We start from the raw sequence: 23,068 nt of genomic DNA, 5'->3' as shown, positions 1-23,068 counted from the left end.
TTCTCTACTGTAAATAAAAATTTTCGTTGAAAATTGGAAAGAAGCATGGCTTTATTTTACTTGCTTTTTCCGCATGCAGTGCCAGACACACTGTAAATGGAGGTACAAATTCTACTTAAGTAACTTACTTACCCAAGTAAGTTTATACACCTGAGCAGTGTCATGGTATTTCCTGGAACTGCTCAAAAGATTAACATGCCTTATGCACATCAATATCTGTAGGGGTGAATCCACTGGGTACTTAAGCATGGACTTAATCTTTCCAGGTGCATTCTTGCCATTCAGCCAGGTGCATTCTTCCATTACCATTCTTGTCGTTCAGCAAAACACTGAAGAAGGTATATAAGTATATTCATGGTAGATACTGAACACATTTTCCTCCTGCTATTACTTTAAGAATGTGCCCACACAGGGATGAAGAACATCTGGTTAGGAGTATAATCAGAATAAGCTAGATAAGTAGCATTCTTGTACACCTCTTCATCCTCTAAGTCATCCTCTGTGCAGGATTACATACATAAGATAAGCATTAGGGCTTTACTGATAAACAAACTGCTTCTTCGTCTAATGGTACATCACTCGAATCTCCATGATGAGGACGGTCTTCAGTGTGGTTTTTCTCAGCTCGCTTTTTGTAATCAAAAGTAAGTGATTTCAAATGACTCTTTTTTAATGGATTCCTAGTTTAGATGCCATGCAAAAACTCAGCCTCTTTTTTCCAGTGTTACCTTTTCCACCGTTTTTGTGTTATAGAATCAGTTTGTTAATGTAGATAATAGAGAAGACTCTTGTCTAAGACATTTATAGTAAAATACTGAGATTTTAATACACTTTCCCCTGTGGATATCTGCTATACCTTTTGGGCTTTGCAAGTTTCAGTTGCATTGTTTAATTTTTTTTAGCAAATTCACACTTACATTTAAAACTACCATGCAATTTTTTACTATTGCTCAGTCCTGGGCAAAAGGAGGATGAGACTATGACTAAAGTTTAAGCAAAGGGAGGTTCAGGAATTAAAGCCAACACCTCAAGTTTGGCCCAACATCACTGTCACAACATCCCACCTGAATGGAGGCGTTCGGGAGAAATTAATCTCAGTATCCTGGTAAAATATAAGTCCTTATAAGTCTGCTGTAATGTATTATATTCCTAGCATTGCAAGCTGAAAGACACAATGAGGGGGAAAAGGCACGTGATATTTTTAATTTTTTAGTGGGATCTATTTCTTAAATGTTCCAAGAAGGTGTGGTTCCAATTGCAATGCATTTAACAAGCTTAAATATTCATTATGTGAAAAATACTGAAGTCCAAGTAACAGCTAACTTTTTACTTTCAATGGCAATCTCAGAGAAGGAAAAAAAGGAAAATTTTGATTGAATTTTGCAAAACCTGTAGACTTCTCAGGCATTTTGTAAGTCACTAGCCTCTTTTTACTTACTTCAAACAGAAAGAAAACAGTGATACATGTGTAGTTGCTTCTAACATATTTTTATGTGCATGTCTCAGCAACACCTACATAAAATGATTTTTCTTAATGACAGGTGAAGCACTGCAATGTTATACTTGTGTAGGGTCAAGTGAAGAAGAGTGTAACCGACAAGGAACTCAGCGATGTCCGGGACAATCGGATGCGTGTTCCCTCATCAGAGGGCAAGGAAGTAAGTAGCTACAAAACTGTAACAAAAGATGTCGTTTTCATTAACTTCAGCCAGCAGAATTCAGTATTCTTAAAAGAATATTTTAGGAGAAGAGGTTGGTTAGGTGAGGAAACAAATCTCTAGTTAAATATATTCTGTCATTTTTTAAAGTACTCTTTAAGGCACCTTAACTCTGTTTTTGGATTAGTAGAAATCTGACATAAATAGTGCTTCCAGTAAGCTCTTTAGTTCGTATTATTAATGCAGCTGGTCAGGTTCACTCTCCACACTAAAGTGGAATTGATAAATGGGTGATTTTAAATATTAGTCAAACATTACTTAATAATGTATTTTTAAAACCAAGTTACTCTAACTGTGGTTTACGGAGGAAAGGTATTAACATATCATTGTGTTTGGGGTATTATGCAGATAAGCAACACCTACTGATTATATATGATGTAACCATTTCTCTTGTTATACCTGACCCCTGGATGCTTGAGATTTCATGTTAATAAGATCTTGAAACAATTACATAAACCTTGAACATTTTGGTTTCTTTTGCATTAAATGTGGATCTGTTCCAGACGCTGTTATGAAGTCCTGTTCATTCAAATCATTCTGTGACCAGGCAAGGAGGGAAGGATCCAAAGTGCCAGGGATGAGTGTTCATTGCTGTTATTCAGACAACTGCAATGCAAAAAGCCTGGGTTCAAGAAGCACCATCTCTGCAAGCTACTTACCTCTCTTGGTCTCTGCAATGCTGTGGCACCTGCTATTTAACGTGAAGTGAAATGAAAAATTAGTACCCCAAAGCTACAAGACTGCCTTTTTAGAATAAAATGATAAAGAAATTCTAAAAATGTTACTTGCATATAACACATCAATCAGCAGAAGTTGAAGAGAGCTGAGAAAGAAGTGGGGATGTCTGGCACAAAAAGCTGAAGGTTGAAAGGGGATTTACAGTCTCGGATAAAATTCACTGGCTTTATTGGGGTGGAATGGTTTTCTGCCACCTGAGAGAAGCTGCCAGACTTCTTGCATCCTCATGCAACTTCTGGTGGTTCCACGTGGCTTCTGCTGGATCCACAGAGCTCTGATAATCACCTTTTCCAGTGGCCCACACGTACTCTGGGGTGGAGGGGATTGGCAGAAACCTTCTTTCAATGGGAGAGGCAATGTTACTTTGCCTATAGAAAGAAGAGGTTCTGCTGCCGAAGAGCAGTTTTGAATGTAGCAAATGCATCATTTTGCTGGTCAGGGTACCTAGTATAGACCAAGTCATTGTGACTTATATGTGGATTATACTCACTTGGCCCCTACACACACTAAAAAACCAGTAGTGATTGTATATAATATTCCAGTGGAACTTCCATATTGTTGCAGAATATTGATCATTGAAAAAAGAAGAAAACTTGGCTAGTAGCAGCCTTATAGTATGGTAAACGATAAATAATTTCCAGATTTTTTTCTTAGTGATGGTATAAGTAGACTCAGAAACAAGCTAAAATATTCAAAGAGAAATTATAGAAAATTCCAGTAAACCATGATTTAGTCTAACAGGCCTGCGGAGAGTACTCACAATCCTGCCAGAAGTGGCAAATGTGAAGTGAGGAGAGATTATAATTGATATTAATTGTTCAAGACAAGGTCTTGGGGGAAAAATGTATGGAAAACCACTGTGATAGATATTTTTGCAGATATGTTTCCATTCTGCTGTTGACCAATAGTGTGAGAACCTTGGAAAAACAGATTCAACTGCAAAATAGTTTTCAACCAGTAGGCTTCCTTCCAAAAGATCAGCTTGCTTTCTCTCTCTGCAACACATTTGAAGGATAAGAGAGTTAATCCCTGTGTTGTAGACATAATTTCCAGTTGAGTATTGACATTTGGCCTAGCTAAATTCCCTCTGCTGTCTCAACCAGATATAATAGTCTTTCTTTTCTGTTCTAAATTATGTGTTTTGGTAGTGGGTCAAGTAAACCTGTATGTATATGTGGTTGTTTTTTGCATTGGTCTTCAATAGGAGCAGGAACTGGTCTTTAATAATGTGCATGTTAGTTTAAAGTTGTACAGTAAAGGAAAAAGCATGCTGGTATCTTTCAAGGTGAAAGGCACTATATAGTTATTGGGTGTTACTGTTGTTCATTACAAGCAACCAAGAATGGGGTGCGAAGGGGAGTCTCATTGTTCTGGGCACTCAATAAACCTGTACCCTAAAGATTTGATGGCCTGAATAGACAGATTAACACAGGGTGACAGAAAGGAGAGGGAACAGTGGCATGTTACTTTCACTATTGTTGGTGGAAGGGTAAGTTTAATTAGAAAGTAATATGCTAACTAGGAAAAAAAGAGAATAGGGGCTTGGAGCAAACAGTTAATCAACACCAGGAAGACAAAGTGCTTGCAAAACAACAAAAGGTGCCTAAATGGTTGATGTGGCTGTTGTTACAACTGCTTCTACCAGTTAGTATCTCTGGCTAGTTCCTCTCTGAAGCAGTAATAGCCCAGCATCTCAGAAATTAGATCCATCAGTCATGTATTTTTGCAATATAGTATTTCTATAATATAGTCCACAATTAGTACTAATATTTTCATAGTACAGTTAACCCAAATGTTACCTTTTGTAGAGGCCAGGAAGAGACTAATAGCTTTTCAATCTTGCTTCCACTGAAGCTCATGGGAATTTTGCCACTAATTCAACTGGAAACATGATTAGGTTCCAAAAATATTTCTGATTATATTAATTATCACCCATCACACCAATACTTTCAAATTTGGGGTCCTGAGACTAATTTTAGATGTTTGTCCACAACTCCTGTTGATTATTTATACGGAGGTAGCATATGTCTTATTATTAGTCTACTTAGGTAGGGACTTAATTTTCATAGATGCTAATGACCCAAAGAGACTTTGATTATCTAAGCTTACCCTTCTATATAATGCAGGTCACAGGGCTTAATTTCGGTCTGGAGTCCAATAGGTGTACTTGAACTCAAGGGACACGTCTAGACAAGCGCACGCATATGGCTTGCAGTGCCGCAGACCCATTGGTGGCACCACAAACCATACACACCTCACATGCAGGTGGTAGCTACATTGCTAATTTACAGTGAAGTGGGGGTTTTTGGCACTGGGAAATCACAGTGTTAAAAAAACCTGTGCCAGAAAAAAGAGGTGCGGTGCAGATGGCTGCAGCATGCACTGCAGGAAACCAGAGTCTGGCCAGCCAGAGCCATACTTCGGCTGCTGGCCAGGCTCTGTGTCCCCAAATCACCCAGCCTCTCCTACCCCACCTGGGGTAACTTGCTGTGTGCCAGAGCATGCATGCAGGGGCACTCCCTGCTAGTCGTCCCCGAGGAATGCACATTACCACTCATGGGGACATGCCCAGGGATACTTTTCACTTTTGATTCAAAATGTGTAACTTTGTGTACTCAGCTTAGTAAAAAGTATAGTCATCATGTTTATGAAATTCATTTGTCAAATGGAACCGTCTTCAAATGCATTTTTCACTGGCACTTCAGCATGGGTTTTTCAGGAATTCCGTGAAAGTCATTGCAACACAGTAATTCATTGGATTCTACAGACAAATTGTTACATTGTGCTAGACTATGGAATAATTGTACCTTTGGAGACACTTACGTAGTGATGTAATACATGATGCTGTATGTATGTATGTTTCCTTAATGAGAAAATAAAACAGATGTATGTTTTCTTAATGAGAAAATAAAACGTGAGGAATCTGATAATGTATCTCAGTTACCAAAACTGCATCTGTGAACTGGGATTCCAAGTCACCTCTTAAACTATGTTTTCTTGAAGGACTTTTTACTAACAACACTGCTTAATAGACAAGGTTTTAGTTTATTTTATTAGGTAACAAGCTGTATGTATATATATATATATGTGTGTGTGTGTGTGTGTGTGTGTGGTGGTGTTTATTGTTTAAATATAGCCTAGTGTGTGTGTGTGTGTGTATGGTGGTGTTTATTGTTTAAATATAGCCCAGTATAGGATGACGGTAGAATATTTATCCAACACCTGACTCTAGAATCTAGCCATTGGAGTTGGCCTGTAGATCAACCTAAAACTTCATCCACTACTACCAATCAGTATTCAAGCATCATACTTTCCATGAATAGTGCATGCCTCCAGTGGCTGGCAGGGCACGGCAGTGGCAGGAATGCGGCAGTGGGAGCCCAGCGGTGGTGAACAGGGAGATCCCACAGATGCTGCTGGCACTGCTGGCAGTGGGGGAGGAGGAGAGGGGATGATGAGCGCCAACCATGGGTTGGTGACCACCCGCAGTCACCGCAGGGTGGCGAGCAGTAACCACCTGCAGGTGGCACGTACACTGTCAGCAGCGCCTTTTTTCAGGGGGTGCACCACCACGCACAGGAGGTACATGTGCACCTGTGTGCACCCCCTATGCATTGCCCTGATACTTTCCTCTATCTACACACAACAGTTCATACTTCCTAATTAGAAATACTAAAAATTGTGTGTAATTATCGTAATTGACAGATTGTCAGCCAACACATTGATCATTGATAGATAAATGAGAGAACTTTTAAGAGGTATTTAAGAGGGGTTAGATATAAACAATAATTGAAGGTTGGGAGTGTTAAGGGACAGGCAGAAAACATAAAAAAAGAATGCCTATAAAAACTATATAAAATAAATCTCCATTCAAAGCAGAAAGACTGTTTATTTGCCATATAAATGAAATGATTACAAGTTTTCTAAAAATATTTATTGGTTTAGTTAAAGCTTTAAAATGTCCCCTAATTTATGGGACAAGTGCCCCTTTTAAACATGTATTTGACTTTGTCCATAGCTTTACAACATTTGTAAATTTTGCTGTGACCCAAAGCATGATTAATCCCTAGCTCTTGATAGGGAACTGACAGAGACAGCAGCAGCTTGGAATTTTTACAATCTAGAATAAAGGAGTTATTTTAAAAATGGGTTGTGCATTTCAAGTCAAAGATTTGGAAATTGTTTGTTTTGGACAGTCAAACTTCTATATAAAAAATTGTGCGTGGTGCTTTAGTTTCACACCACTGTAGAGAAGCAAATGAAATAAAAACTTGTACCTAGTGTACCTTGTTTATAGTGCCATAGTGAACATAAAAATTCAATTGTAGGGCTGTTTCTTTGCGAGTGTAGCTCAAACTTTCTATCTGTGTTTGGGCCAGATAAAATTGTGATAGTTCACAGATTTCATAGACATTAGGGCTGGAAGGGACCTCGGAAGATCACTGAGTCCAGCTCCCTCCCCCCCCCAAGGGCAGGAAGTCAGCTGGGGTCATAGGATCCCAGCAAGATAAGCATCCAATTTGCTCTTGAAGGCGTTCAATGTAGGTGCTTGAACCACCTCCAATGAAAGGCTGTTCCAGACCGTGGGGGCTTGGACAGTAAAATTCTTCCTTATGTCCAGCCTGAAACGGTCTCGCAGTTGTTTATTACCGTACGACCTCGTCATCCCTTGGGGCGCTCTGGTGAACAAACGTTCCCCCAGATCCTGGTGGTCACCCTTGATAAACTTATAGGTGGCCATCAGGTCACCCCTGAGCCTGCACTTTTCCAGGCTAAAGAGCCCCATGGCTCTCAGCCTGTCGTCGTAAGGTCTGTTTTCCTGACCTCTGATCATGCGCGTGGCTCTCCTCTGGACTCTCTCAAGCTTCTCCACATCCTTTTTGAATCGTGGAGCCCAAAACTGGACGCAGTACTCCGGCTGCGGCCTCACCAAGGCTGAGTACAAGGGGGAGAAGGACATCCTAGGATTTGCTTGAGAAGCATCTATGGATGCACGCCAGCGTTTTGGTCGCTGGTTGGTATGAACTAATGGTAAATCTTTTAGCTTACGTAGTCAGGTTTTATTTTTTGAATTAGCAGTCCTGGGCTCAGTTTCCAGGACCCTCCAGCCTATCAAAAGGTACCGCATTACAAAGGAATCAGAATTCATGGTAGAGGTGATATCTTTTATTAAACTAAGTAGATTTTTGCAAAAAAAAAAAAATCTTTAATTGCAAGCTTTTGGGCACAAATGAATTTAACCACATTACAAACACATGCACTTGCCCAGCAATGATCCAGAACACTGGTGTATGAATCATTTTGTAAAAATATCAGTATTTTAGGTCAGCTAGCAGAAAAAAGTCTATAGTATACTTGGGAAGCATTGTACTACTGTGCACTCTACTTAGAGTAACCGTGTTAAATATGTTAGCAACAACAGTGTTTACATACAGTATAGCTAGAACAGTTCTGCTGAAAGGCCAGCTAGGTCCATTAGTTTGGTATCACTCCCATGAAAAACAAAGATAATTCATATGGCATGAATGGATCTGACCGCAATTAATACCAGTCAATATGATTTTACAGAGAACAGATTTTGTTAAACCAACCTGATGTTCTTCTCTGAGCTTAGACGGTTTGGCCAATAAAGGTAAGTGTGGAGATGGAATGTACTTAGACTTTTGCAGTAACACAACTAGATTAGTATGATAAAACATTCAGATTAATAATTTAGCACTATCCAATAGAAATAAAATGTATGCTGGATTATTTAAGAGCTAGATAACTGACATCCCCAAAATTGATTGTTAATCAAGAATTATCATCAAAATACAGTGTTTCTAGTACTGTCAATGCAGCATGTTTTATATGTAATTTCTTCAAGAACGTCGTGATGCCACACTGGGTAGAATTTGTAGATTCTGCTTCTAGATGGACCGCTGATGAACATCAGAATGGTTTCTCGTGTTGCCATAGAGACTGTTTCCTGTCGCCCATGGAAACGTGAGGCAGCAGATTTTCTAGAATTAAAGCAAGGCGGGGGAATGAGGAGAAAAGGTGACTGGGAGCTTTCTGCAGTCAGTTAGCAACGCCCCAGCTGGCATTGCACTGCTTAAGGAAGTATACTATTATTAGTGTTACTCATCATGGCGAATCGAAGGAGCACTGCTAATTTCATGGATGATCGGAAAGCACTAGATTTAGCACAGCTGACAACTTTTGTTCCCCAAATGCCTACTATAGCTAGTAAATCAAAAAACTTGTAAGTACAAGTTAAGGTTCTCAGTTGCATTTGAAAGGAACAGGGAGATTTCCTACTGAATGTCTAGTGATAGACACTGCTTTGTACCATAAAGAGTAATCTTTGTTTTTCCCTTTAATTGAGTTCTACAGCACTATAAAACTGCTCCAGTCATAACGTAGAGAAATATCCTTCTGCCTTTTTACATACTGCTTCATCTTTGTTCTGTTTTGGAGTCTCCTGGCTCCTTGAGAACGCTCCTGTGAGATAGCAAGTATTATCCTTGTAGAAATATGGAGAACTAGGTACAAAGCAAAGGCCTAATTTTCGGAGGTGCTTGCTAATGCATAGTGCTTCGGTGAGAGACAGCTAGGACCCAATTTACAAAGATACCAAGCCCCCGCCGTCCCTAGTTTTAACTGAAAAAATGATCAGATTGTTTTCAGAATTGTCTGTGCAATTACCATTCCTGTTGATTTAATTAGGGATAGAATTTGATCCCCGTTCATTAGACAGATCCGAGTAACACTATACATGCTAAAATTGTCTTGCTTTGCTCTACCTACATGCACATAACCTTGGCGAAGAGTGTATTTTCTTGACAAGTTGACTCTGTTCCTGTACCCCTCAGCTATTTACTTGCAGCTCCTTTTGCAGCTCTTGGAGCACTTTCACCAAGTGAAAAGAAAATATCCAAGGTAGGTACAGCAGCTTCAGATAGACCCTTATCTCTTACTGGCCATAGGGTTAATGGCTAAATAACATTAGAATCTCTAAACCATTATTCCCAAATGACTGATTCTTGCAACTGGAGACTATGATCTATCCTCCCATTGCGTGCTGGTAGTTAAGTACTAAGGATAAAAATCATTACCCATATGTATCTTTTATGTAATATTTATGCAGACAGGCTCTTGAGAAGTCTCAGGTTCCATAGAGTAGAAATCATCCAAGAAATACAGCAATTGTGCTTCAAGCCGCATCCATTGCAAATCATGACAGTTGGCAGTAGGGTCCAGTTTTGGGGTGTCATAAGTTATCATAAGGTTCACAAGGTTCAGGATACATAGGAAAATGAAAGAGGCGGGTGAGTTTAAGAGCCAAAGGTTACACCCTTATTTACCCTTTTCATTCTGTAGGAAAGAATAAGTACCCTATTTTCCCCAAATACAAGCCAGTTATTTCTGCCCAGTGCAGCATTCAGTGACTTGAAGCGAAGTAACCAATATTCAGTGTTGGCTCATTCTGGCCCACACATGAATCCAGCCTACCTTTGAATCCTCTCACCTTTTACCCTGAAAGCTCAGTCTATAAAGCTTTAGGGAACTCCACCCTCTCTTTCTCTAGACTGGGGTGGGCAAAATGCGGCCCAGGGGCCGGATGCAGCCCGCCAGGCCATTCTATCTAGCCCACGGGGCCCCTAAAAAATTTAGAAAATATTTATCTGCCCTGGGCAGCTGTCATGCAGCCCTCAACAGCTTGCCAAAACTCAGTAAGTGGCCCTCTGCCCAAAATAATTGCCTGCCCCTGCTCTAAACTAATATGGCCCACCAGTCATTTTTAGGGTTTCCAGAGGTAAACATGAATCCCTTGGGCCTGTTGGCCATCTTCACTGGACATCAGCCTTTGGAGATAGTAGTGATTAGGTTCATTGCACCGTCTACTTCACCATCTGGCATCTCTCCCCTTTTACTCCGGTCCCTTATTTCACTTAACTACATATTTGTCCATGTATTGGATAAACATGCCCAAAAGTACAGACTTTCACCCCAACCACTGATATACTTTATCAGCCTACTGAATGATGACAACAGAAGTGAAATATAGTAAGTAAATAAAATAGAGACAATGTTACTTCCACATGCACATAAAAAGATGAAACACTGAAAATGATCTTGGAAGAATTCCTGTATAAAAGTTTATATTGGGGTGTTAAACACATGGCCTGTGGGCTGGATCACCATAATCTGGTCCCTTGACTGGCCCCATTGACTTGCACATTGTACCTGACTGGCCCTGCTCTGCATGAAGCGCTCTCTGAGGTTGGGTCTTGGGCCAAGCCACCCACAGCACTCACTGGGGTTGGGTCCTGGGCTGCACCGCACAGCACACTCACTCCGGTGGGTGCCACATGCACTGGATCCAGCACATGGGTGTGGAGGGAGATTTGTGGGCCTGATATGCCTGTGGGCAAGTTCTGCACCAGTCATCCAACCCACGGAGCCAGATGAGTTTGAGACCTCTACTGCATGTGGTCATACAAAGGATGTAGTTCTCCTTTCAAACCCAATCAATGCATCTTCTTTCTAATATCACAGTCCTTTTAGAGTATGTCTACATTGCCCTCAGCTATGCTGAAGAGCACCACCTTGAAAATATGCAAGGTCCATTTGCTCTCACTCAACACACAACAAATGCCAACAATGTGCCTAGGACACGCTCAGCTCTGCTCTCAGCTTCTCAGACTTGCTGGGTGTGCTTGCTGGAGCCATGCACCCAGCCCCACTTTAATGGTAGCTACCTTGTTTTGCTATTTGGTTGAGATGGCTAGCAGCTTGTGGACAGGGCATGTTTAATGGAACCACTCCTTACAAATGGTTGGGGGTAGTATAGATGTCTCTTCAATGTACAGGTGCAGAATGGCCACAGAGAAGGCAGGATGGTTGAATGAAGTCTGGTGTGTTAGTGAGCTCTAGCACGTCTTCTCAGAATCCAAGTCAGGGAAGGGTTTTTGCGGTATCCTGGTTTTACCCTATCTCTGAGAAATTATAACTGTTGTATATTTTGTAGATTTAGCTTAATATTTCTTACAAGTACGATCTTGTGGGGTGGAATCCCCCTGCTTATGCACATGTCTGACAAGGATCTGTCCATATATTTGTTTAAGGCTGCCTGGCCCTTGAGACAACGCTGCGTCCGTATACAGGCTGGTATGAACAATCGCTGGCAGTTTCCTTATGACTTAAGTTGTGATCTCTTAGGAGCTGCACAGGCCAGTAAGGCTTATAGAGCTGGCCTCAATGAGACCCTCAGAAGGATGATGACAGGTAGGAAAATGGGGGGAAATGTAATTTCCGCATTTTAAGTAGACATAGGTCTTAAAGCAGTACTGAATGCCTCTGAACATTGAATGGGTGTGGATTCAGCATCCAGCTGTCAAACTGAACATTATGCTTTTTTTCCAGAAATTATCCTCCAATTTAGCTGCACAAAAATAGCAAGGCATTATCTGACTTTAGACTTAAATTGGATAAGAACTCCCAAGACTTGATGTTTATGGAAAATCAATTTGAAATTTGTGTCTCCAGATCACATCTCATCCCAGGGTACTTCTTTCTCCTTGTGGAAAACTGTTGTAACCAAAACCGTCCTCTAGTTTTGGTTTGGTATTCAAGGGACAAATAGAGGGCACTACATTCCTGGGCTAAATTCATGGACCCTGCACAATCTCCATTTTCCTTCTTTGCTGATCTGGAGTGGATCTGCAAGGCATGATCTGTGTGTGGTATCAGGTGATTGGCCTTTTCCTTGCAACCTCCTCAAGGGCTCTCCTGCTAAAGGCAAATGGCTTGCTTATTTCCCCAATTTGCAATGGTGTTGCTAGGTCTCATGATGTTATTTGGAGTCCTGTGGTATGTGATGTTTGACTTAATGGCCTGGACGATTTAGCCAGTTCAAAAACTACAGTAAGTGTCTAGCCCGCGCGGTTGCTGAGACAAGTTTGAAAATGTGTCCTGAGAGTCCCATACAAGCTCAAAAAAAAAAAAAAAAAAAAAACAGATGGCAAAGAAAAAATGATTATTATTTTTCTTTTAATCTCATGTTTTGGAGCCAATATTTTGGGATTGACTCATAATGTTTCAATGTTTTAATATGATTATACTGGCAATAAGACACAAAAATTCAGATACTGCTCCTTTAAGCATATAGGGGCTAGGACATGGGAACAGCCTTGAGGCACTTGGACGTCTGTGGTGCTATTTGGGCTGGCCCTTCATCCAACCTATCCATTTATCTTTTTGCTCTGACTTCAGTCCCACTCTGGCTCTCTCCTGAACTTTCGTGGCCTATTTCCCTTGCAGTGCTTTCTCAGCTTCTCCAGGAAATCCACCACCAGGCCTTCCTCTCCCTGCTTTTGGTATGGCCATAGTAAGAGCCAAGTACAATAGGAAAACAAAAGCAGCACGTTAGAGTCCTACATGACTCCATGCTCTTTTCCTATTCTTCTGGGAATCAGTCTGCATGCTGCTTGTCTCCTCTTTTGAGGTTCCCAAATACTGCTGCAGTACAATAATGTAGAAAGGACAGGGAGAGGCAGCTCATGTGCTGGGGGTAATTGAGGATGGGCTTTTAACTTGTCCAGAGTAGAGGTATATTACCTTTACAGACTTTTCAACGTTTTTCCCCCCACTGTATTGTACACTTATACATTAGTCAAGTATAGCATTGGGTTTATTTTTCCATTAGAGGCAAGGATGGATTTAGGCACCTATTTGGGAAAGCCAAAAGGATTAAGTATGTGGCTAATATAAAGAAAGGTGTTAAATGCTTTGCCTGATCCTGATCCTACAGTCACCCTCAAAGTCTGTGGCCAGGAGCTGAACCCATGAATCTCAACTTCTAGTGCTTTTTTATGTCTTGCTTAATTTGGGATAGGTGTTCATTAGGTGCTTAATTTTGGATAGTTGTTAATTATTTTTGCTGTGTTTTAATTCTTCCTAAGATTTTAAAGTGTCTTTTTTCTGGAAATGAAGCCAACATTGTAAGCCATCTAATTCTCAGTCAAGAACTCAACACTTGGGGATCTTGTTAAGTGAACGTAATCAATCCAGGTTTTGTTCTTTATGGAAAAAAACCCTTCTTTTTCTAAACAGAATCCACAACCCACTGTCTCAAGTTTTCCAGCCTGAAATTTAGCTTACATTCCACTCAGTCACTAATATATGCTTTCTCTAATTCTTCAGCTGATACACCTGTATCTCTGTTTGATGAATCAGAGGACTTGGCACCAAATCTGAAAGTTCAGACACAACTCTGTAAGACTAAGACAGCCTTATCACAACAGGTTCAAAAGGACAGCAAGCTGGATAGGTAACAGAAAAAATGCTTACATTTTTTATCCTAGTTTAAAAAGGAACACGTGTTGGAACAAGTAGAAGTGAACTTAACTTTTGGTTAAAGTTTTGCCTCCTTTTCTCTTCTTGAAGGTTGCAAACCCATCTACCCAGTACAAAAGAAGTCCTCTTTTCCCACACACAGAAGCTGGGTGAAGACATGGATCCCGGTGAGTCATCTCAGATACTGCCACAGAAATAATGAGCTGAAGAGATTTCCCCTGGGATTTCCCTGCATTCTGAATGGGGTACCTATCTTCAGTTTTATTAGCTGCATTTTAATACATAAGTTTTAATTAACAAGGAATTCTGTCTTTTTAGATGTGTCCTTAAAATGCTTGGGCTTCTTGTGGGATCTTCATCGTATCTATCTATTTAAATCCAAGACACTGTCACAGCTTTTAATTACAGCAGTCGAGTCAAGTAGCCCAAGTGATTTGGAAAGCATAAAAGGTATTCTAAGCAGTTTCTAATGGAAATATAGGGAAGCCTTTTCTTGTTTTCTGGGAAAGGAAAAGATAAATAGAAATCAAGGTTGTATCCCTTAGAATTAAGGTTTGGCTCTCTTGATCAGTGTCTGCTTCTCATTGATCAACACTGTGCATCACATGGAGTTCTTGTGACTTCTGGAAGCTCCTGAATTCTGGATTACTATTTCAGCAGGAGAAAAATAAATGGATGTAGACTACAGAAGGCTTTTCCTTTGTCTATTTTTTATTACAATAAGAATATAGAGCCTAACTCCTTGCTCAAGGAAGTCAATGGAAACCCTGGCCAATGCCCTCAGCCTAATTTTGGAGGGATTAATGCTCAGTGAGAAAGTGGCTAGGTTTCCGTGATCAATTAGTTTCTCTGTTTGTTATGAGTGCCAGAAAAGGCTGGCAATTCTGTTGCTGGAAAAATGTCTGGTTTTTGTGCACTGCATGTTTCTTTAAGCCTGAATTACTGCATGCCAGAGTGAGTTGTGCAGCAAAGTATTTTAGAATATTTATGGTGATTATGATGCCATATAAATACCATGCAAATGTTCATATATATTACACTTGTTTCTTGGCAGGAAACAAATACAATAATCAGTCTAGTCTGGCTGCCCAGAAAAGTAAAGAATATGCTAAAGAAAACCCAAAATTGAGAGCAGTCACTATTTCATTGGACATTCAAGACCCAGAAATCACTAGAGTTGGTAATGTAGATATATCAAACCATCTATTAAATCATGACTATCACCCAAAGACATAGTGGATATTTCATTAGGTCAGCAACATGCTTGCATTAATTTAACTGTCATGGCTCTAGGGGGAAAAATACACTTGTTTTCTCTTCTGACAGTTCTGAAATGCCAGAATAAAACAAGTGTTTGGCATTTTGTTATATTTGCTTATTTTTAGTGGGGTTTCTGAATAGTATGGCTTACAAGTGATACTGAAGTTTGGTGCTTTGATCAGGTCCCAAATGCAAGTGAAGCAGATATCAGAATGGGGTTTCAAGTGGCAGACCAAAATGTTCTTAAAGGGCCCAGGGGTATGCAGGGCAGTAGTCTACCTCTCTCCCAGCCCTCCAAATATTTATGTAGCAGGGTTTTATGGCCTCATATATTCAGTATTCCAAGACTGTTCCCCTTTGGCCTAATCCAAGAGATTAAGCTTACTTTGAAATCCTCTTGCTTCCCTCTCCATTAGAAATGAAGCCACCTGTGAAAGGGGTATATTTCAGATTTCACTTTCTTCTTTCAGTCCAGTAGGCTCCACAAAGTAGTTCCCAAGTCTCATGCTAGTGTGACCAACAAAATATCATTTAATCCTATTAAAGGAGAACAGAGGCCTAGTGCTGATCCACTGCACAGGAGTGAATTTTATCACCAGGTGCAGTTCTGTGCTTAGCTTGTGGCCTAGAGTCCGCACGCGTGTCGCATGCCATTGTGAGAGCAAGAACATAGACTACCTCGGAAAGAGGGTGGGGTGGCTTCTGATAGCTATTAACTGAAAAATTCAGAAGGCCTTTTTCAACATCTTTATTTTTCTTGAGACAGGAATTTCTGGGAGGATTTATCATTCAGATGGTATCATTTTGGTACTAACAATTCTGCAGCCCCGTATATAAGGCTTGGGTTACTCACTCATAACTTAGGCAAGCATGATGCTAATAGCAAGGCCCTGCTGCACCAGCACTTTTTTTAACCAGTGAATAATTTACCAGACAGAAAAGGGGAAGCTTGCTCGATGCAAAGTCTATCCCCAGTTGAAGGGGGGGAAACCTAATGCTGAAGCTCTTTATTTTTTCTTTTGCATGCATTGGGAAGGCTTTGCCATAGCACTCAAGAATTTATACAATACAGAACCAGAAGTAGAAGAAGCTGATGTTTTGGCAGTCCTGGCAGCTGCGTCAGTGCTGCAGTTCCCTAGCCTGTTCCAGAAGTAAGTGGACTTTTCCTTCCTGAAGGTGCTGGGTCTGCTTCTCCTGTCACTGCAGGGCTCTTTTTTCCCTCTATGTGAAGGGGTAGAGACATGTGCTTTTGAAAATGAAAGATCAGGACCCTGTTCCTGGTTTCTCAGGTAACACAGTGTATGAGTATTGTGTCTGTTGTCTCCACATGTGGATTCCTTATAAAACAACACCTAGAATGTGTATATTTTAAGGAGCCTTGCTATCAGCGTATTAAGGTATACAAAATCTGCATCAGAAGCTGGATGAATCTTAGGAACAGAAGAGGGACCCTAGGTTTTATATTATATAAGAAGGATATAAAGAGAAAATAAGTGTCCACTTCTTTCAGACATGATAGGATGTTTGTGATAGATTAGGTGTGGACCGGGGATGCTAATTCTGTTGAGAAGCCTTGTGCATAGATAGGAGGGGTGTGCAAAGTGGGCCCTATTTGGTTCAGATTTAGATTTGACCTGAATCAGGGCCACTGATTTGACTCATTAATTCGAATCACTGTCCCTGATTCAATTTGACCAAGTCCGAATCTGCAGATTCGGAGAATCAGTGATTCAGACATAGACACAGCTTTAAATGTTTTTTCTACATACCTCGAGGTACCAGCACCGCTTGTGAACGCTGCGATGCGGGGCAGATAGAGCGTCCTGCAGGAGTGCGGGGGGGCTCCACATGCTTGGCAGTGAACCTGGAAGCGGACCGGAAATACTAGAAGTATGTCACTTGCGGGTCTGTTGCCAGGCATCCTAGGGAGCCCCCCACACTTCTGAGGGACACTCCATGCACCCCAGCATCGCAGCACTCACGAGCCCCTGGTATCTAGAGGTATGTAGAAAAAACATTTAGAGCTGTCTCTATGTCCGAATCACCGAATCTTTACAAACCTCTGCAAATTGATTTGGAGGGCTCCGATTCAATTCGGAGAGATTCAAGGGTCCTCTAATTTGATTCAGATTCAGAGATTTGGCCACTGAATCAAGCCAAATCTCCACCAAATTGAATCAGGGAATGAAGCTTTGCACAGCCCTAATAGGGTGATTGGATTTTTTTCAGTAATATCAGTACAGGTAGTTCACAGCATCTCATTATATATCCAGTATTGCCAACCCCACTGTGTCAAAAATCATGAGACAAACTCTTAAAAATCAAGAGATTTGGAATATAAATGATGAGATGCTATTTTTGAAGTGTGTGTGTGTGTGTGTGTGTGTGTGAGGGGGGAGTTATTTAGGAAGATGTGGAGGGCTGTAGAGGTTTGAAGCCCAGGACGCAGGTCCCTGCACACCCTGGCAGGAAGCAGGGTACTGTGGAGCAGGAGTGAGGGGCAGCAGCAAGGGCTGGTGGGGCTATGGTTTCAGAGTGAGGGGCAGACACATGTATACAAACACATATGGACACATGCACACAGACAGACAACCATCCATGGCTCTATTGTATAAGTCATCCTGGCCCTGGGGTCCCATTCACCCCAGCCCCATTCCCTTCCCTCTCCAGGGGGGTCTCGATCTGACCCCACTACCCCTCCCCCTCCACAGACTTACCAGCTCGGTGCTTTCTACATGCACCAGCAGAAAAAAACCCCAAGCTTTGATCTCTCTATCAGGAGATCATGAGTCAGAGTTAATTTGACTTGGAAATCAGGTGTCTTGTGGTTTTTTTTATAAGAGTTGGCACTACTGCATATCATGCCCACCTACCCACTCCCACTTGGTCTGCGTGACCCCTGGCAGTGAGGCAGTGCTTCTGAGCACGCTGCATTCCCGATCTTGAGTGCCCCCGCGCCACCCCACTGACTCATTTCCAGGCCAAAGTGTGAAGAGCAGGAGTGGGGGGCTGGAGACAGCAGTGAGACTGTGCTCTGCCACTGAGGTGCAGATATACCTGTTGTGTCCTAAATACCTCTCCCCAAACCTAACAATGCCCAACCCTCACAGAAGTTCATTGCCCTTGCCTTGCATCTCTTCTCTTTTGCACTTATATAAAGACATAAAACTCCCTCAAATATCAAATAACTTTAGGTTTCCTGTTATTTTTTTTTGTTTTTCCATGATTATTCATGCACCTATACCTATAGCTTTTGTATTAAAACAAGGGAGTAGAGCTACTAACATAAAATGCTTTTCATTAGAGGCTTGTGTACAAAACTCCTATACCTCCAAGCAGGTATTTAAGTATAATGCTTGCTGATTGCATTAGCTATTTCTGTGGTACTTCCTAGCACCTTTTGCAACATATAATCATTTCAAAGGTGAAAGAGAGTAAAATCTAGTCCTTTTTAGAATTAGAGCAGCAGTATGTCAGAGCATCAAGAAGAAATAGTGTTTCATTTGCCAGCCACTGATACTGTACTGCACTGCAAATGCAATTTAAGTTGGTTCTTGATGTTAAGGTAAACTTAACAGATCATAATCGGTGCTACAGGGGAGCACTGCCTGAAAAGTGATTTCAGTTGCGCAGTTGCATTGGAATAACCTGTCTCCCAGTGAGAGTTACAATTGTGTCGTGCTTAACAATAAAACGCAACAAAAATCCTCCTACTGTAACTGCACTAGGCACGTATCAGTGGATCAAATATGTGTTAGCTATCTTAAGGTAACCCTTCTGATTAGCAAAGACTCATGGGAATATACCATGCAATTACTTTGTGCTAGCTTTCGAAATTGCATAGTGCACAAAGCAATCAATTAACCCTCATCTTCCTGCAGACAGGTACAATAATTTCATTTATAGTTGGGAAGCAGCATACGAAGAATAACACAGCAGGCAATTATACCAGCAAAGACCAATTTACACCTATCCACCGCTGTGACAAGCAACAACTGTTGTGCCATTCTTTCATTGGTCAGGATCCTTCAAATGCCGCTTAGTTCCAATTAAACAGTTAAGCTGTTGATCTCAGGGTAAGGGTGTGGACTCTGCCTCATTAAATCATCCAAACTTAGCATAGTAATAAGAATGCTATACAAAATGAATAGCAAACATGAAAAATAACCTATCGGCATCTCCTTCTCAGAACTTTACAGAGGACTAACATGAAGATAATAGCTTTTTTATGAAAAGTTAGAGATTCTTGACCAGTATGAAAATGTATTAATAAAGACTATCCCTGGCATCTTTTTTAAATGTTTTTATAGGAGCTGTGGCAGGCAAGGTTCTTTGGGTAGATATGATATCTTTTATTAGACCAGCTGAGTAGTTGGAAAAAAGTTTTTTGCAAGCTTTCGAGCACAGTCACCCTTCTTCAGGCTTAAGAAGTTCTGCTGTTCCGAGACTCTAAGGAATTGAAGAAGCTAAAAGTGTGACAGGATGCCAGTGAGATGTAAATGGCTGGAAATTAGGAAGAGGTAGAGCAGGGAAGGGAGGGGGAGAAAAAGAGGGGAAGAAAAGCCAAAAATGAGTAAGAGGGACTCTACATAGCAGATTTTCACAGTAGGAAAGAGGCTGTCTGTGAAAAAGTAAATAGCTGGAAATTAGGAAGACAGAGGGCAGAAAAGGAGGGGAGGAAGGGGGGAAAAGTAAAGCATAAGAGGTCAGGTCTGGCAGGTACCTGGTGAATCAGATGTCAGGCAGGTTGTAATGTGTCATAAATTCAATATGTATATTGAATTCATGATTTTTTGTATCCAGTAGATATAGCAAGTATAGGAGCTGTATCACTCAGCACGGAGAAAGATTTAACAATGCAAAGACAGTGGAAAGTTTCATTGAAAAGACACAGCACACCCTGGCGATGTGCACATGAGTGTGGACGCGCAGTACGTGGCACTGCAGACCCGTCTGCGGCACCACACCCTGCACATGCCGGTGTCCCCTGATTGCTACCCCGGGATACTGGAGTCAAAAAAACCCATGCTGAAAAAAGCAGGGTGGCCTAAGTGGTGGCAGTGCACACCACCCAAAACCAGAGCCTGGCCAGCTACAGCCACACTCAGGCTGCTGCCCAGGGACCCTGCTACAGCAGTGCCACAGTTGCAACTCCCCAAGGTTCCCAGGACCCCAGGTACAGCTGCCGGGGCCAGCACAGTTGCTGGGTCCCACCTCCCCTGCCCGCCCACAGGGTAACCTGCTGTATGCCAGAGCGTGGGTGGCATGGGCGTTGCCTGGGGACACGCCTTCCCCGGGGCATGCCCATGCACCTTGTGCTGCTGCTACTTGTCCCCAGGGAAGCAAACGTCTGCGCACATCTGGATGCAGCCTCTGGGCGTGGCTCATGGCTTTCACCCAGTTCCACAGTTCTGATAAAACTTTGGATTTTCAAAGTGTCATCATTCTGTTATTTGCAAGTCATGTGATCCTATTCAAGACTATAAACATATTCAATTGTCAGGTCATCTGATGCAGGCAAGGTTTCTTCTGTGTGGCTGAAGTAATGTTGGAACTATTTTTCAAATGTGCTGCCTCTGGAGGAGAAGTCTGTGTCACAGTTCATGCAGTCATTGTTCTTCTGTCTGCCCACCGCTTGGGAATCGTGCCAGCTCCAAGTTAGCAATAGGAGCACAATTGCAAGCTAACCTGATTTTTCTGCTAATGATACAGTTAGACCCAAAATTAGTTCCTGCCACACATACACGTTTATTATTCATTTGCTTATTTATTTGCCTGAAGGCATACATTGAAATGCTCACTGGTTTGCACTAGCACTTCTGTCTCTGCAGGCTATAAAACTGTGGTTTACTACTGCCAGTTGCCAGAAGCCTAATGGCAAAATAGTGTTTTGAACTGTCTGTAGCCCAGATGCTACACATGGTTTATTTTACTTCTCCAGGGCTGTGTTTCTGTGTCTCTTGGCACAAAAGCCTTGCCTCGAGTACTCTTAGGGTTAGAGAATGGCAAAAATATGTGGCTCTGTCACCTTACGGAAACACAAGGAGACACACATTGATCTGTCAACAGCTATGTCATGAATCATCTTGGTGTGTTATTTTACTGGAAAATATTACTTATATTTAAAATTAAATATATTTTTATGAGCTGTCAGACTGTGAGACATTTTTTGCTAAAAAGTAGTTGACTTCAGGAGCTATGAACAGGTCAACCTAATTCTCACAGGTAAAATGTAATTCTTAAAATAATTAACAGCTTTTTTCTACATCTTTGTATTTGCCTTAAAATAGCTGAGCCATCTGGGCTAAAGGCAACACTTTACAGGGAGATGCCAGAAGTTCTCCAAAGAAAAAGGGAAAGCTCATTAAAGGTGATACTGGAAACTTTCATGCTGTGGTTAAGAGTCACAAGTAAAAATAGGATTATGTTATTTCTCCAAAGAAAACAGTACATGCGCACAAAGACATAGGCTCACTGATCCGACTGAATCGAGTGATTTGGGTTATTAGAATAAAGCAAATACATGCAGCAGTTTTTCCACAGAGTAAACCAGGGTGACACTGAAATTCATTTATTCATGTTTTAAAGTGACTTCAGTGGTATCTAGACTCAGTAGTATGAAAGTAAAACTACCTTTTGGACATAAAAATGTCAGTAATTATGATCTCTTTCACCTTGGGATTTTACAATACTTTACATGTACTCCCTGTATTAAGTCTCCTGCTCATTTCTTCCACATTTCTTTCCCTTTTCTTATGAACTCTTTTCTTTCTGTGTCCTTCTATGTAACCACTGATGACTCAGAATCCTTCCTGTAATACAACCCTTCTCCGTATCTAGTTTCTTGTTGAGTGTTGTTATTTCTTCCTTTCAGGATCAGCAAAATCTTCTCCTTTCTCATTATCCCCAATACTGAAACCTTCTCCATGCCTACATCTTGTGTAATGTCTTGACTATTTTAAATTAGGTCTATATGTTTATCATATAAATGAAATAAGTTTCCTGTTATCACAGGCTGACATAGTGGTGCTGTCAGTAATAGCTGGAAACTTTTCTTCTAGATCACTTTAATATGCTATATTTTTCTTTTAAAACAAGGTATTTCTTTCTGTGGTAGGTGTGTATCCATAATGAAGAATGGTATTTCATCAGCCAATGTATGTAGCTATTACTCTGCCGCTTGCAAGGTGAGGTACAAATGCTATTGAGGCTTTAACAGTATTGTTTCAAGCTGAATTTTAGTTCAGAGGACTGAGAGACAAGACCTGTTTAAAGAAGGTTTAGACTGGCCTAAAGTTTTTAGATAGCTCTTAGAAAGAAGTCATGGGCAGTGACTGGTTTGTTATATTGTAATGGGTATTTCTTTCATTTATGCTAATTCCTTTGCTACAGTCAGCATGTGTCTGTGTTGCCTAACGCAAATTAAAGGATTGGGTAGATTATTTTTTGAATTCTGTTGAACAGCCAAGTGGGACTATAATGAAGTTTTTTACTTCAACGTTCAGCTTTATAAAGCACTTTCCCTCTAGTTTTGAAACTGTCCAGTTCTTCCTGGTTGGACTAATCTGGTGAAGTAAAATACAATGACATCAATCGGTTGTGTGCTTACAGCTTCTATTCTTCATATTTGCACCGTCTACTGAAATAGGAAGCATTTTTCATTTAGATTTTCACCTTCTAGTGAAATAGGAAGTATTTTCTTTTATTTTATTCCTTTGGCTGGAGCTCTAGGCACAAGCTTGAATACTGTCAGCTTCTACCACTAGGTGGTACCCAGGGTTTATAAATTTCTTTGCATGTGCTTAACTCTTCTGCTATTTCTTTAATTAGTACAAACAGGAAAACCTGAAAACAGACTGTGAAAGATGGTTAGAGCTGAACCTGGTTTCTCACCTTGGCTTTGAGATCCATCTGCAGAATGTGCCACAAGAGCTACTGCATAAAGTGCTGAAATCTCCCAGGTCAGAATGCTGTGCCTTCCATGACTTTTCTGTATTCCTCACAGTCACCCC

The 23,068-nt window shown here is 41.1% G+C and overlaps 2 protein-coding genes across 2 annotated transcripts in view; both read left to right on the top strand.

Moving 5' to 3' along the window:
• Nucleotides 1–175: 175 nt before the first annotated feature.
• On the top strand, nt 176–5,430 carry LOC149860044 (uncharacterized). The gene is made up of 3 exons (XM_090058549.1): nt 176–644; nt 1,542–1,658; nt 2,222–5,430. Exons 1-3 carry the CDS (start codon nt 590–592, stop codon nt 2,425–2,427), a joined length of 378 nt encoding a protein of 125 aa, XP_089914675.1. The 5' UTR covers nt 176–589; the 3' UTR covers nt 2,428–5,430.
• A 3,154-nt stretch (nt 5,431–8,584) lies between these two features.
• BTBD16 (BTB domain containing 16) overlaps nt 8,585–23,068 on the top strand; it is a 55,338-nt gene continuing 40,854 nt past the window's right edge. The window contains exons 1-10 of the mRNA XM_090058729.1: nt 8,585–8,700; nt 9,311–9,377; nt 11,567–11,726; nt 13,644–13,770; nt 13,887–13,963; nt 14,115–14,206; nt 14,730–14,976; nt 16,093–16,207; nt 22,174–22,243; nt 22,887–23,017. Coding sequence (XP_089914855.1) covers nt 8,585–8,700; nt 9,311–9,377; nt 11,567–11,726; nt 13,644–13,770; nt 13,887–13,963; nt 14,115–14,206; nt 14,730–14,976; nt 16,093–16,207; nt 22,174–22,243; nt 22,887–23,017 — 1,202 coding nt within the window. The remainder of the gene's footprint in view (nt 8,701–9,310; nt 9,378–11,566; nt 11,727–13,643; nt 13,771–13,886; nt 13,964–14,114; nt 14,207–14,729; nt 14,977–16,092; nt 16,208–22,173; nt 22,244–22,886; nt 23,018–23,068) is intronic.

Source organism: Crocodylus siamensis, chromosome 7, assembly GCF_052110815.1.
Source record: "Crocodylus siamensis isolate JL-2025a chromosome 7, ASM5211081v1, whole genome shotgun sequence".
Lineage (NCBI taxonomy): Eukaryota > Metazoa > Chordata > Crocodylia > Crocodylidae > Crocodylus > Crocodylus siamensis.
Note: the sequence above shows the minus strand (reverse complement) of the source record. Positions and strands in the feature narration are given on the sequence as shown.